Source organism: Oncorhynchus kisutch, linkage group LG28, assembly GCF_002021735.2.
Source record: "Oncorhynchus kisutch isolate 150728-3 linkage group LG28, Okis_V2, whole genome shotgun sequence".
NCBI classification, from domain to species: Eukaryota; Metazoa; Chordata; class Actinopteri; order Salmoniformes; family Salmonidae; genus Oncorhynchus; species Oncorhynchus kisutch.
In genome coordinates, this window is record NC_034201.2 from 42,603,085 (window position 1) to 42,618,252 (window position 15,168).

Below are 15,168 nucleotides of genomic sequence, written 5' to 3' on the forward strand. Positions count from 1 at the left end.
GTAACTTAACAAAATGTGGAAAGAAGTAAAAGGGTTTGAATGCACTGGAGGTCCACAGGCAGACTCATGACCAGGAGAGTGGATGGTGGTTTGCGTGCCTAGGGTATCCAGGCTAATGTGTAAACATGGAGGTCCACAGGTAGACTCATGACCAGGAGAGTGGATGGTGGTTTGCGTGCCTAGGGTATTCAGGCTAATGTGTAAACATGGAGGTCCACAGGCAGACTCATGACCAGGAGAGTGGATGGTGGTTTGCGTGCCTAGGGTATTCAGGCTAATGTGTAAACATGGAGGTCCACAGGCAGACTCATGACCAGGAGAGTGGATGGTGGTTTGCGTGCCTAGGGTATTCAGGCTAATGTGTAAACATGGAGGTCCACAGGCAGACTCATGACCAGGAGAGTGGATGGTGGTTTGCGTGCCTAGGGTATTCAGGCTAATGTGTAAACATGGAGGTCCACAGGCAGACTCATGACCAGGAGAGTGGATGGTGGTTTGCGTGCCTAGGGTATTCAGGCTAATGTGTAAACATGGAGGTCCACAGGCAGACTCATGACCAGGAGAGTGGATGGTGGTTTGCGTGCCTAGGGTATCCAGGCTAATGTGTAAACATGGAGGTCCACAGGCAGACTCATGACCAGGAGAGTGGATGGTGGTTTGCGTGCCTAGGGTATCCAGGCTAATGTGTAAACATGGAGGTCCACAGGCAGACTCATGACCAGGAGAGTGGATGGTGGTTTGCGTGCCTAGGGTATTCAGGCTAATGTGTAAACATGGAGGTCCACAGGCAGACTCATGACCAGGAGAGTGGATGGTGGTTTGCGTGCCTAGGGTATCCAGGCTAATGTGTAAACATGGAGGTCCACAGGCAGACTCATGACCAGGAGAGTGGATGGTGGTTTGCGTGCCTAGGGTATCCAGGCTAATGTGTAAACATGGAGGTCCACAGGCAGACTCATGACCAGGAGAGTGGATGGTGGTTTGCGTGCCTAGGGTATCCAGGCTAATGTGTAAACATGGAGGTCCACAGGCAGACTCATGACCAGGAGAGTGGATGGTGGTTTGCGTGCCTAGGGTATCCAGGCTAATGTGTAAACATGGAGGTCCACAGGCAGACTCATGACCAGGAGAGTGGATGGTGGTTTGCGTGCCTAGGGTATCCAGGCTAATGTGTAAACATGGAGGTCCACAGGCAGACTCATGACCAGGAGAGTGGATGGTGGTTTGCGTGCCTAGGGTATCCAGGCTAATGTGTAAACATGGAGGTCCACAGGCAGACTCATGACCAGGAGAGTGGATGGTGGTTTGCGTGCCTAGGGTATCCAGGCTAATGTGTAAACATGGAGGTCCACAGGCAGACTCATGACCAGGAGAGTGGATGGTGGTTTGCGTGCCTAGGGTATCCAGGCTAATGTGTAAACATGGAGGTCCACAGGCAGACTCATGACCAGGAGAGTGGATGGTGGTTTGCGTGCCTAGGGTATCCAGGCTAATGTGTAAACATGGAGGTCCACAGGCAGACTCATGACCAGGAGAGTGGATGGTGGTTTGCGTGCCTAGGGTATCCAGGCTAATGTGTAAACATGGAGGTCCACAGGCAGACTCATGACCAGGAGAGTGGATGGTGGTTTGCGTGCCTAGGGTATCCAGGCTAATGTGTAAACATGGAGGTCCACAGGCAGACTCATGACCAGGAGAGTGGATGGTGGTTTGCGTGCCTAGGGTATCCAGGCTAATGTGTAAACATGGAGGTCCACAGGCAGACTCATGACCAGGAGAGTGGATGGTGGTTTGCGTGCCTAGGGTATCCAGGCTAATGTGTAAACATGGAGGTCCACAGGCAGACTCATGACCAGGAGAGTGGATGGTGGTTTGCGTGCCTAGGGTATCCAGGCTAATGTGTAAACATGGAGGTCCACAGGCAGACTCATGACCAGGAGAGTGGGTGGTGGTTTGCGTGCCTAGGGTATCCACGCTAATGTGTAAACATGGAGGTCCACAGGCAGACTCATGACCAGGAGAGTGGATTGTGGTTTGCGTGCCTAGGGTATCCAGGCTAATGTGTAAACATGGAGGTCCACAGGCAGACTCATGACCAGGAGAGTGGGTGGTGGTTTGCGTGCCTAGGGTATCCAGGCTAATGTGTAAACATGGAGGTCCACAGGCAGACTCATGACCAGGAGAGTGGATGGTGGTTTGCGTGCCTAGGGTATCCAGGCTAATGTGTAAACATGGAGGTCCACAGGCAGACTCATGACCAGGAGAGTGGATGGTGGTTTGCGTGCCTAGGGTATCCAGGCTAATGTGTAAACATGGAGGTCCACAGGCAGACTCATGACCAGGAGAGTGGATGGTGGTTTGCGTGCCTAGGGTATCCAGGCTAATGTGTAAACATGGAGGTCCACAGGCAGACTCATGACCAGGAGAGTGGATGGTGGTTTGCGTGCCTAGGGTATCCAGGCTAATGTGTAAACATGGAGGTCCACAGGCAGACTCATGACCAGGAGAGTGGATGGTGGTTTGCGTGCCTAGGGTATCCAGGCTAATGTGTAAACATGGAGGTCCACAGGCAGACTCATGACCAGGAGAGTGGATGGTGGTTTGCGTGCCTAGGGTATCCAGGCTAATGTGTAAACATGGAGGTCCACAGGCAGACTCATGACCAGGAGAGTGGATGGTGGTTTGCGTGCCTAGGGTATCCAGGCTAATGTGTAAACATGGAGGTCCACAGGTAGACTCATGACCAGGAGAGTGGATGGTGGTTTGCGTGCCTAGGGTATCCAGGCTAATGTGTAAACATGGAGGTCCACAGGCAGACTCATGACCAGGAGAGTGGATGGTGGTTTGCGTGCCTAGGGTATCCAGGCTAATGTGTAAACATGGAGGTCCACAGGCAGACTCATGACCAGGAGAGTGGATGGTGGTTTGCGTGCCTAGGGTATCCAGGCTAATGTGTAAACATGGAGGTCCACAGGCAGACTCATGACCAGGAGAGTGGATGGTGGTTTGCGTGCCTAGGGTATCCAGGCTAATGTGTAAACATGGAGGTCCACAGGCAGACTCATGACCAGGAGAGTGGATGGTGGTTTGCGTGCCTAGGGTATCCAGGCTAATGTGTAAACATGGAGGTCCACAGGCAGACTCATGACCAGGAGAGTGGATGGTGGTTTGCGTGCCTAGGGTATTCAGGCTAATGTGTAAACATGGAGGTCCACAGGTAGACTCATGACCAGGAGAGTGGATGGTGGTTTGCGTGCCTAGGGTATCCAGGCTAATGTGTAAACATGGAGGTCCACAGGCAGACTCATGACCAGGAGAGTGGATGGTGGTTTGCGTGCCTAGGGTATCCAGGCTAATGTGTAAACATGGAGGTCCACAGGCAGACTCATGACCAGGAGAGTGGATGGTGGTTTGCGTGCCTAGGGTATCCAGGCTAATGTGTAAACATGGGAGGTCCACAGGTAGACTCATGACCAGGAGAGTGGATGGTGGTTTGCGTGCCTAGGGTATCCAGGCTAATGTGTAAACATGGAGGTCCACAGGCAGACTCATGACCAGGAGAGTGGATGGTGGTTTGCGTGCCTAGGGTATCCAGGCTAATGTGTAAACATGGGAGGTCCACAGGTAGACTCATGACCAGGAGAGTGGATGGTGGTTTGCGTGCCTAGGGTATCCAGGCTAATGTGTAAACATGGAGGTCCACAGGCAGACTCATGACCAGGAGAGTGGATGGTGGTTTGCGTGCCTAGGGTATCCAGGCTAATGTGTAAACATGGGAGGTCCACAGGTAGACTCATGACCAGGAGAGTGGATGGTGGTTTGCGTGCCTAGGGTATCCAGGCTAATGTGTAAACATGGGAGGTCCACAGGTAGACTCATGACCAGGAGAGTGGATGGTGGTTTGCGTGCCTAGGGTATCCAGGCTAATGTGTAAACATGGAGGTCCACAGGCAGACTCATGACCAGGAGAGTGGATGGTGGTTTGCGTGCCTAGGGTATCCAGGCTAATGTGTAAACATGGAGGTCCACAGGCAGACTCATGACCAGGAGAGTGGATGGTGGTTTGTGTGCCTAGGGTATCCAGGCTAATGTGTAAACATGGAGGTCCACAGGCAGACTCATGACCAGGAGAGTGGATGGTGGTTTGCGTGCCTAGGGTATCCAGGCTAATGTGTAAACATGGAGGTCCACAGGCAGACTCATGACCAGGAGAGTGGATGGTGGTTTGCGTGCCTAGGGTATCCAGGCTAATGTGTAAACATGGAGGTCCACAGGCAGACTCATGACCAGGAGAGTGGATGGTGGTTTGCGTGCCTAGGGTATCCAGGCTAATGTGTAAACATGGAGGTCCACAGGCAGACTCATGACCAGGAGAGTGGATGGTGGTTTGCGTGCCTAGGGTATCCAGGCTAATGTGTAAACATGGAGGTCCACAGGCAGACTCATGACCAGGAGAGTGGATGGTGGTTTGCGTGCCTAGGGTATCCAGGCTAATGTGTAAACATGGAGGTCCACAGGCAGACTCATGACCAGGAGAGTGGATGGTGGTTTGCGTGCCTAGGGTATCCAGGCTAATGTGTAAACATGGAGGTCCACAGGTAGACTCATGACCAGGAGAGTGGATGGTGGTTTGCGTGCCTAGGGTATCCAGGCTAATGTGTAAACATGGAGGTCCACAGGCAGACTCATGACCAGGAGAGTGGATGGTGGTTTGCGTGCCTAGGGTATCCAGGCTAATGTGTAAACATGGAGGTCCACAGGCAGACTCATGACCAGGAGAGTGGATGGTGGTTTGCGTGCCTAGGGTATTCAGGCTAATGTGTAAACATGGAGGTCCACAGGTAGACTCATGACCAGGAGAGTGGATGGTGGTTTGCGTGCCTAGGGTATCCAGGCTAATGTGTAAACATGGAGGTCCACAGGCAGACTCATGACCAGGAGAGTGGATGGTGGTTTGCGTGCCTAGGGTATCCAGGCTAATGTGTAAACATGGAGGTCCACAGGCAGACTCATGACCAGGAGAGTGGATGGTGGTTTGCGTGCCTAGGGTATCCAGGCTAATGTGTAAACATGGAGGTCCACAGGCAGACTCATGACCAGGAGAGTGGATGGTGGTTTGCGTGCCTAGGGTATCCAGGCTAATGTGTAAACATGGAGGTCCACAGGCAGACTCATGACCAGGAGAGTGGATGGTGGTTTGCGTGCCTAGGGTATCCAGGCTAATGTGTAAACATGGAGGTCCACAGGCAGACTCATGACCAGGAGAGTGGATGGTGGTTTGCGTGCCTAGGATATCCAGGCTAATGTGTAAACATGGAGGTCCACAGGCAGACTCATGACCAGGAGAGTGGATGGTGGTTTGCGTGCCTAGGGTATCCACGCTAATGTGTAAACATGGAGGTCCACAGGCAGACTCATGACCAGGAGAGTGGATGGTGGTTTGCGTGCCTAGGGTATCCAGGCTAATGTGTAAACATGGAGGTCCACAGGCAGACTCATGACCAGGAGAGTGGATGGTGGTTTGCGTGCCTAGGGTATCCAGGCTAATGTGTAAACATGGAGGTCCACAGGCAGACTCATGACCAGGAGAGTGGATGGTGGTTTGCGTGCCTAGGGTATCCAGGCTAATGCGTAAACATGGAGGTCCACAGGCAGACTCATGACCAGGAGAGTGGATGGTGGTTTGCGTGCCTAGGGTATCCAGGCTAATGTGTAAACATGGAGGTCCACAGGCAGACTCATGACCAGGAGAGTGGATGGTGGTTTGCGTGCCTAGGGTATCCAGGCTAATGTGTAAACATGGAGGTCCACAGGCAGACTCATGACCAGGAGAGTGGATGGTGGTTTGCGTGCCTAGGGTATCCAGGCTAATGTGTAAACATGCAGACTATTTAGTCTTCCCAACATGGACAAAAGGTCCATCTCTCTCTACAGTGATGCAAAAAAATGATGTATTCTCTGTCAGCAGATGAGAGGAAATATGGAACTACGCTCACAAAGCTGCTTCCTTGTTCTTCATTGTCTTTCCAAAGGGTGGAAACCCCACAAAGGAAGTGTAGAGCACATCTTCCTCCTCTGCTGCAGACCAACATCCTGTAAAGCCACAACAACACAATGCCAGTGTGCTTTGACTCTGAACCCCAAATAGGGGTCATGGTCAGTAGGTACGAAACAGGAGAAAAATATATGTTTTGTTCCTTCTGAACATGACTCTGTTCTTCACATCTGTGTTGGTATAGAATCTATAGATTCATAGCCGAGGGAAGTAGGGCTACTGACACCCACTGAAAAATCACAATTAAAAAATATATAGTATATAATTATTTTTACAAAAGTAGTGCACTGTAATAGTCCTATATCAGCAGATATATCCGTTTATAGCACCAGCGCGGGCAAAAATATATGTCCCCCCCCACTCCCCATTGGCGAAATAAATGACAGCACCTCCACCCCCCAATACTACTTCCCCACATTAGCCTCTGTATGGGACAGGTTATACTACAGGGAAGATGGAGTTCTGCTAGTTCAGTTTGCCATTCCATTTATTCTGCTTTTCCTTCCTGACTGAAACCCCAGCGCCACTACTATTCCCATCAACTGGTCCAATGAAATGAGAGAGACACAGAAATTGTGGCGTACAAATGTTGGTCAATTTAATTAAAAACATTCTATTTCATCAAAATATGCAACTGGGTTTCTGAAATTCATTTTTTTTCTTCATGAATACGTCTCAATGTACCTTAAAAACACACAGTCAAACACACCGCGAGAGATACAGAGGAAGTCTGTGTGAACAGCTGCTGGAGTAAAGGTCAAGACGACTGGTGTGACTTAGTCTGTCCACAGTACAACCCCTAGAGTCCTGCTAAGGTTGTAAAACCCCTCTATGTTATAAGGTCTGACTCTTGTCACCAGATCATATTGAACACCCTGTCTCTCAACACCCTCAACACCCTCAACACCCTCTCAAACATGCAGTACACTCTCTCTCTCTTTCTCTCTCTGTCTCTCTCTCTCTCTCTCTTTCGCTCTCTCTCTCTGTCTCTCTCTCAACACCCTCTCAAACATGCAGTACACACTCTCTCTCTCTCTCTCTCTCTCTATCTCTCTCTGTCTCTCTCGCTCTCTCTGTCACTGTCTCTCTCTCTTTCTCTCTGTCTCTCTCTCTCTTTCTCTCTCTTTCTCTCTCTCTTTCTCTCTCTCTTTCTCTCCTCTCTCTCTTTCTCTCCTCTCTCTCTTTCTCTCTCTCTCTGTCTCTCTCTCTCTCTGTCTCTCTCTCTCTCTTACACACACACAAATGATTACGCAATGCTAAATACATTGCTCTGATAAGTATGTTAAAGTACAGTGAAGCAGAATTTCTAAACATTAATGTCATTTAAAACGTTGCCACTTCATCCCAGCACATTCAGTTTGTACAACATTATAGTTTTTTAAGTTCTGCGGAAACCTCCAGAAGTTCATCTTAAGATAATATCAGTTTTGAATAGACAACAGGAGGGTGAAAGTGTCACGTTTACATAATGGGATGTTTACTGGGGAATGAGAAGGGAACTAATCCGACGCAGTGACGGCCTACTAACTTCACAAACCAAGATCACAACTAAAAGGTAGGCTCCCGGGGGAGGAAGGCCCCCGGGGGAGGAAGGCTCCTGGGGGAGGAAGGCTCCTGGGGGAGGAAGGCTCCTGGGGGAGGAAGGCCCCCGGGGGAGGAAGGCTCCTGGGGGAGGAAGGCTCCCGGGGGAGGAAGGCTCCCGGGGGAGGACGAGTTGACTGACAGAGCTACATGTAACGTCTGCAGAAAGAGGCTACAGGTCAGGTCAAGGCTACTACGGGGGGGGGGGGGGGGGGGGGGGGCAATAGAAGGACTGACAGCTGGCTGACTAGAAGCTACAGAGGAGATGGAGAACAGGCAGGGGGTTCTGGAAAATGGTTTGTAACAACATGGGCTGTTACTGTATATTTCCTCAGATCTTATTTTTTGGTTGTTCAGTTTCCACTAAAAACAAGACAAGTTTTTTTTAAAGAGTTTTTGTAAAAGGTAGATTTTTGAAATGCCAGGTTAGCAGGTGTTCCTGTCCTGTGGTGGAGTCTCTTGCTGCTCCTGGTTGGTTGTCTTCAGTCACGGAGGCGGAGTCCTCCTGCTCTGGCTGAGGCACAGAGACACCCCTGCTGCTATCCCAGCATGCCTTGCAGAAACACCTCCCCGTCTCGTGGAGGAGAGAGGAGAAGAGAGAGGGAGGGCACACAGCTTAACAAACCCTCACACAACTCTAAACAAACACTTTACATGACCACCTAGCTCGGCTCGGTTCTAAAGAACTGTTCCTTCATCTGCTCAGACACGTGTCTGCCTCACAACCGCACTCAAATCTCCACTTGTCAAAAGCTGGTCTTCCCTTGGTGGTCTGTCTTTTCCTGCATGCGTGCCCTCTCCAGGTGCCAGGCACTAGTTCTCTACGGGCGTGGGGTCCTGGGGCAGTGTGGCGGGCATGGACGTGGGTGTGGTTGGTGTGGGGACGGGCGGTGCCTGGGTGGGCAGGGGGGCGGGGGGCTGGCTGATGATCACCTGCACCACGTAGTCTCTGGAGATCTTCAGCTCCTCCAGCTTCATCTTGTCTGTGAGCGGCCGGCCTGAGAAGAACCAGCGCTGGGTGGCCGCCGACACGCCCTCCACCGCCTGCAGCTGCCGCTTCATGTGCTGCACCGTGTCCGTGGTCCTCACCGCCAGGCGCAGGTCCCGGCCCGTGGACAGACGCAGGCGTAGCTGGCACTCCTGACCCTCGCTGGGGGGGGGCTCGCTGACCTCAAGGCTCTCAAGGTCACTCTTCTCCTCGATCATGTTGACGGGTGGGGACAGGCAGTAGACTGGTAGCTGGTAGCGATTCCCCAGCTCATCATAGCACTCCGTCAGCGCGCCTGCAGGGACACACACACACAGAGGGACAGAGGAACAAAGTCAATTACTAAACAGGACAGACCAATGACATCTGGTTAATTATGCAGTCTGACCTTCTAGTCATTTCAATAGGTTCCCCAATATTCAGGTCTGTCTACTACCTCTGCTCTGACTCTCAATCTCTCTCTCTCTGCTCTTATTTCTATATATATCATATATCAGGCCATATTACTCTTCTATATGTTCATCTTGATGGAATGTTGACTAGATGGATAGAATAGAGAGAGAATAGAGAGAGAGAGAGGGGAGAGAATAGACAGAGAGAGAGAGAGAGAGAGAATAGAGAGAGAGAGAGGGGAGAGAGAGAGAGAGAGAGAGGGGAGAGAATAGACAGAGAGAGAGAGAGAGAATAGAGAGAGAGAGAGAGAGGGGAGAGAATAGACAGAGAGAGAGAGAGAATAGACAGAGAGAGAGAGAGAATAGAGAGAGAGAGAGAGAGAGAGAGAGAGAGAGAGAGAGGAGAGAATAGACAGAGAGAGAGAGAGAATAGACAGAGAGAGAGAATAGAGAGAGAGAGAGAGAGAATAGACAGAGAGAGAGAGAATAGAGAGAGAGAGAGGGGAGAGAATAGACAGAGAGAATAGACAGCGAGAATAGACAGAGATAGAGGAGAGAGAGAGTAGACAGAGAATATATAGAATAGACAGAGAGAATAGACAGAGAGAATAGACAGAGAGAATAGATAGAATAGACAGAGAGAATAGACAGAGAGAGTAGACAGAGAATATATAGAATAGACAGAGAGAATAGACAGAGAGAATAGATAGAATAGACAGAGAGAATAGACAGAGAGAATAGACAGAGAATATATAGAATAGACAGAGAATATATAGAATAGACAGAGAGAATAGACAGAGAGAATAGATAGAATAGACAGAGAACATATAGAATAGACAGAGAGAATACATAAAGAGAATAGACAGAGAGAATAGATAGAATAGACAGAGAGAATAGATAGAAAGAATAGATAGAATAGACAGAGATAATAGACAGAGAGAATATATAAAGAGAATAGATAGAATAGACAGAGAGAATAGACAGAGAGAATAGATAGAATAGACAAAGAGAATAGAGAGAAGAGAGAGAATAGAGAGAGGATAGAGAGGAGAGAGGAAGAATATAGAGAGAAGGAGAGATAATAGAGAGAGAATAGAGAGAAATAATAGAGAGGAGAGAAGAGAGAGGAGAGAGAGAATAGAGAGGAGAGAGAATAGAGAGAAAGAATAGAGAGAAGAGAGAGAATAGAGAGGAGAGAGAAGAGAGAGAAAGAATAGAGAGAAGAGAGAGAATAGAGAGGAGAGAGAATAGAGAGAAAGAATAGAGAGAAGAGAGAGAATAGAGAGGAGAGAGAAGAGAGAAAGAATAGAGAGCAGAGAGAGAATAGAGAGGAGAGAGAATAGAGAGAATAGAGAGAATAGAGAGAGTATAGAGGAAGAATAGAGAGAGAAGAAGAGATAATAGAGAGAGGAGGGAGAATAGAGAGAAGGAGAGGGAGAATAGAGAGAGGGAGAGGGAGAACAGAGAGAAGGAGAGGGAGAACAGAGATAAGGAGAGGGAGAACAGAGAGAAGGAGATATAATAGAGAGAGGAGGGAGAATAGAGAGAAGGAGAGGGAGAACAGAGAGAGGAGAACAGAGAGAAGGAGAGGAGAGAACAGAGAGAAGGAGAGGGAGAACAGAGAGAAGGAGAGGGAGAACAGAGAGAAGGAGAGGGAGAATAGAGAGAAGGAGAGGGAGAACAGAGAGAAGGAGAGGGAGAACAGAGAGAAGGAGAGGGAGAACAGAGAGAAGGAGAGGGAGAACAGAGAGAAGGAGAGGGAGAACAGAGAGAAGGAGAGGGAGAACAGAGAGAAGGAGAGGGAGAACAGAGAGAAGGAGATATAATAGAGAGAGGAGGGAGAATAGAGAGAAGGAGAGGGAGAACAGAGAGAAGGAGAGGGAGAACAGATAGAAGGAGAGGGAGAACAGAGAGAAGGAGAGATAATAGAGAGAGGAGGGAGAATAGAGAGAAGGAGATGGAGAACAGAGAGAAGGAGAGGGAGAATAGAGAGAAGGAGAGATAATAGAGAGAAGGAGATATAATAGAGAGAGGAGGGAGAATAGAGAGAAGGAGAGGGAGAACAGAGAGAAGGCGAGGAGAACAGAGAGAAGGAGAGGGAGAACAGAGAGAAGGAGAGGGAGAACAGAGAGAAGGAGAGGGAGAACAGAGAGAAGGAGAGGGAGAATAGAGCGAAGGAGAGGGAGAACAGAGAGAAGGAGAGGGAGAACAGAGAGAAGGAGAGGGAGAACAGAGAGAAGGAGAGGGAGAACAGAGAGAAGGAGAGGGAGAACAGAGAGAAGGAGATATAATAGAGAGAGGAGGGAGAATAGAGAGAAGGAGAGGGAGAACAGATAGAAGGAGAGGGAGAACAGAGAGAAGGAGAGATAATAGAGAGAGGAGGGAGAATAGAGAGAAGGAGAGGGAGAACAGAGAGAAGGAGAGGGAGAATAGAAAGAAGGAGAGGGAGAACAGAGAGAAGGAGAGGGAGAACAGAGAGAAGGAGAGGGAGAATAGAGAGAAGGAGAGGGAGAACAGAGAGAAGGAGAGGGAGAATAGAGAGAAGGAGAGGGAGAACAGAGAGAAGGAGAGGGAGAACAGAGAGAAGGAGAGGGAGATAGAGAGAAGGAGAGGGAGAACAGAGAGAAGGAGAGGGGAGAATAGAGAGAAGGAGAGGGAGAACAGAGAGAAGGAGAGGGAGAACAGAGAGAAGGAGAGGGAGAATAGAGAGAAGGAGAGGGAGAACAGATAGAAGGAGAGATAATAGAGAGGAGGAGGAGAATAGAAAGAAGGAGAGGGAGAACAGAGAGAAGGAGAGGGAGAACAGAGAGAAGGAGAGGGAGAACAGAGAGAAGGAGAGGGAGAACAGAGAGAAGGAGAGGGAGAACAGAGAGAAGGAGAGATAATAGAGAGAAGGAGAGGGAGAACAGAGAGAAGGAGAGGGAGAACAGAGAGAAGGAGAGGGAGAACAGAGAGAAGGAGATATAATAGAGAGAGGAGGGAGAATAGAGAGAAGGAGAGGGAGAACAGAGAGAAGGAGAGGGAGAACAGATAGAAGGAGAGGGAGAACAGAGAGAAGGAGAGATAATAGAGAGAGGAGGGAGAATAGAGAGAAGGAGAGGGAGAACAGAGAGAAGGAGAGGGAGAATAGAGAGAAGGAGAGGGAGAACAGAGAGAAGGAGAGGGAGAACAGAGAGAAGGAGAGGGAGAATAGAGAGAAGGAGAGGGAGAACAGAGAGAAGGAGAGGGAGAATAGAGAGAAGGAGAGGGAGAACAGAGAGAAGGAGAGGGAGAACAGAGAGAAGGAGAGGGAGAACAGAGAGAAGGAGAGGGAGAATAGAGAGAAGGAGAGGGAGAATAGAGAGAAGGAGAGGGAGAACAGAGAGAAGGAGAGGGAGAACAGATAGAAGGAGAGGGAGAACAGAGAGAAGGAGAGATAATAGAGAGAGGAGGGAGAATAGAGAGAAGGAGAGGGAGAACATAGAGAAGGAGAGGGAGAATAGAGAGAAGGAGAGGGAGAACAGAGAGAAGGAGAGATAATAGAGAGAGGAGGGAGAATAGAGAGAAGGAGAGGGAGAACAGATAGAAGGAGAGGGAGAACAGATAGAAGGAGAGGGAGAACAGATAGAAGGAGAGGGAGAACAGAGAGAAGGAGATATAATAGAGAGAGGAGGGAGAATAGAGAGAAGGAGAGGGAGAACAGAGAGAAGGAGAGATAATAGAGAGAGGAGGGAGAATAGAGAGAAGGAGAGGGAGAACAGAGAGAAGGAGAGGGAGAATAGAGAGAAGGAGAGGGAGAACAGAGAGAAGGAGAGATAATAGAGAGAGGAGGGAGAATAGAGAGAAGGAGAGGGAGAACAGAGAGAAGGAGAGGGAGAACAGAGAGAAGGAGATATAATAGAGAGAGGAGGGAGAATAGAGAGAAGGAGAGGGAGAACAGAGAGAAGGAGAGGGAGAACAGAGAGAAGGAGATATAATAGAGAGAGGAGGGAGAATAGAGAGAAGGAGAGGGAGAACAGAGAGAAGGAGAGGGAGAACAGAGAGAAGGAGATATAATAGAGAGAGGAGGGAGAATAGAGAGAAGGAGAGGGAGAACAGAGAGAAGGAGAGGGAGAATAGAGAGAAGGAGAGGGAGAACAGAGAGAAGGAGAGATAATAGAGAGAGGAGGGAGAATAGAGAGAAGGAGAGGGAGAACAGAGAGAAGGAGAGGGAGAATAGAGAGAAGGAGAGGGAGAACAGAGAGGAGGGAGAATAGAAAGGAGGATGTTTCACTGACCTATGACACGGGAACACACTTGTCATTGACTCATCTCTACTCTCTATTTGTGTGGTATTCAGGAAGGATGAGGGAGTAGCGGTTTCATGCTGTCTGTTCGTCACACTACACCCCCCCCCCACACACACACCTTTTATTAGCAGATGCAGGGACACACACGCAATCTACTTCAGCGCAGAGGAACAATGACAGAATTGTGGTAATAAAATGTGTGTTGGTGATATGTGATATGGATTGACAGATGTCTTTTAGAGAATAGGCCAGTCCTGTACGTGTCCCAGCCATAAAGGCCAGTCCTGTACGTGTCCCAGTCATAAAGGCCAGTCCTGTACGTGTCCCAGCCATAAAGGCCAGTCCTGTACGTGTCCCAGCCATAAAGGCCAGTCCTGTACGTGTCCCAGTCATAAAGGCCAGTCCTGTACGTGTCCCAGCCATAAAGGCCAGTCCTGTACATGTCCCAGTCATAAAGGCCAGTCCTGTACGTGTCCCAGCTAGGCCCATAAATGACAACAACCAGATCAGTTCTACCTGGAACCAAATAGGGTTCTACTTGGAATCAAATCGGTTCTACCTGGAACCAAACAGGGTTCTACCTGGAACCAAAAGGGTTCTAGCTGGAATCAAAATGGTTCTACCTGGAACCAAATAGGGTTCTACCTGAAATCAAAAGGGTTCTACCTGGAATAAAAATTGTTCTACCTGGAACAAAAAGGGCCCTACCTGGAATCAAATGGGTTCTACCTGGAATCAAAATGGTTCTACCTGGAACCAAATAGGGTTCTACCTGAAATCAAAATGGTTCTACCTGAAACCAAAAGGGCTCTACCTGGAACCAAAAGGGTTCTACCTGGAATCAAAACGGTTCTTCAAAGGGTTCTCCTATGGGGACAGCCGAAGAACCCTTTTTGGTTCTAGAGACTGCTTGTAAAAATGTATATTTTCTGTCCTCATTAGCACACAGACAGGACTAGTGAATGATCAATGACTTACCATGGAAAGACTAAACTGAGTGAAGCAGGGCTCCATTTAACTGTTGCTTTATGTTGGAACAGTCTATTCTTTAGTCCCCACACATCCATTCTTAAGGCTACTTCACAACACACTCAATAATGTCACCACAATAAACAGTCATTTCTGCAAATAAAATAACCTATTTCAATGTAGAGCAGGAAAGTCAATGAAAATGTGATCAATTGTGCGAGAGCACGTGAAGAATCTCTGCATGCTGAATGTTGATGTGACGAGGAGCATCAAGGCTTTCTGATTTCAACAGCTCTTATGTGAGTGAGTGAGTGAGTGAGTGATTGTCCAAATTGATGCCAAAACGTGTACAGACGTGCAAGACGGAATATTGGAACATTGAGGGAGGCAACCCATCTGTCTTTACTGAGGCCCAGAAAACAGTCCCAGACTGGCCCGTCAGTCAGCCAGTCAGTCAGCCTCTTTAGACCAGACCACTACAGTAAGTCAGTCAGTCAGCCCCTTTAGACCAGACCAGTCACTACAGTAAGTCAGTCAGTCAGCCTCTTTAGACCAGACCACTACAGTAAGTCAGTCAGTCTGCCCCTTTAGACCAGACCAGTCACTACAGTAAGTCAGTCAGTCAGCCTCTTTAGACCAGACCACTACAGTAAGTCAGTCAGTCAGCCTCTTCAGACCAGACCAGTCAGTGCAGTCTGTCAGTCAGTCAGTCAGCCCCTTTAGACCAGACCACTACAGTAAGTCAGTCAGTCAGTCAGTCAGTCAGTCAGTCAGCCTCTTTAGACCAGACCAGTCAATACAGTCAGTCAGTCAGTCAGCCCCTTTAGACCAGACCAGTCACTACAGTAAGTCAGTCAGTCAGCCTCTTTAGACCAGACCAGTCAATGCAGTCTGTCAGTCAGTCAGTCAGTCAGC

At 49.1% G+C, this 15,168-nt stretch overlaps 1 protein-coding gene across 2 annotated transcripts in view; it reads right to left on the reverse strand.

Moving 5' to 3' along the window:
- Positions 1-6,628: 6,628 nt before the first annotated feature.
- The window catches only part of LOC109880018 (ubiquitin domain-containing protein 2), a 67,642-nt gene continuing 59,102 nt past the window's right edge, over positions 6,629-15,168 (reverse strand). For both annotated transcript variants that reach the window (XM_020472244.2, XM_031808103.1), the window contains one exon: positions 6,629-8,919. In XM_020472244.2, the coding sequence (XP_020327833.1) occupies positions 8,450-8,919 (470 nt within the window). In that variant the 3' untranslated portion in view covers positions 6,629-8,449. The remainder of the gene's footprint in view (positions 8,920-15,168) is intronic.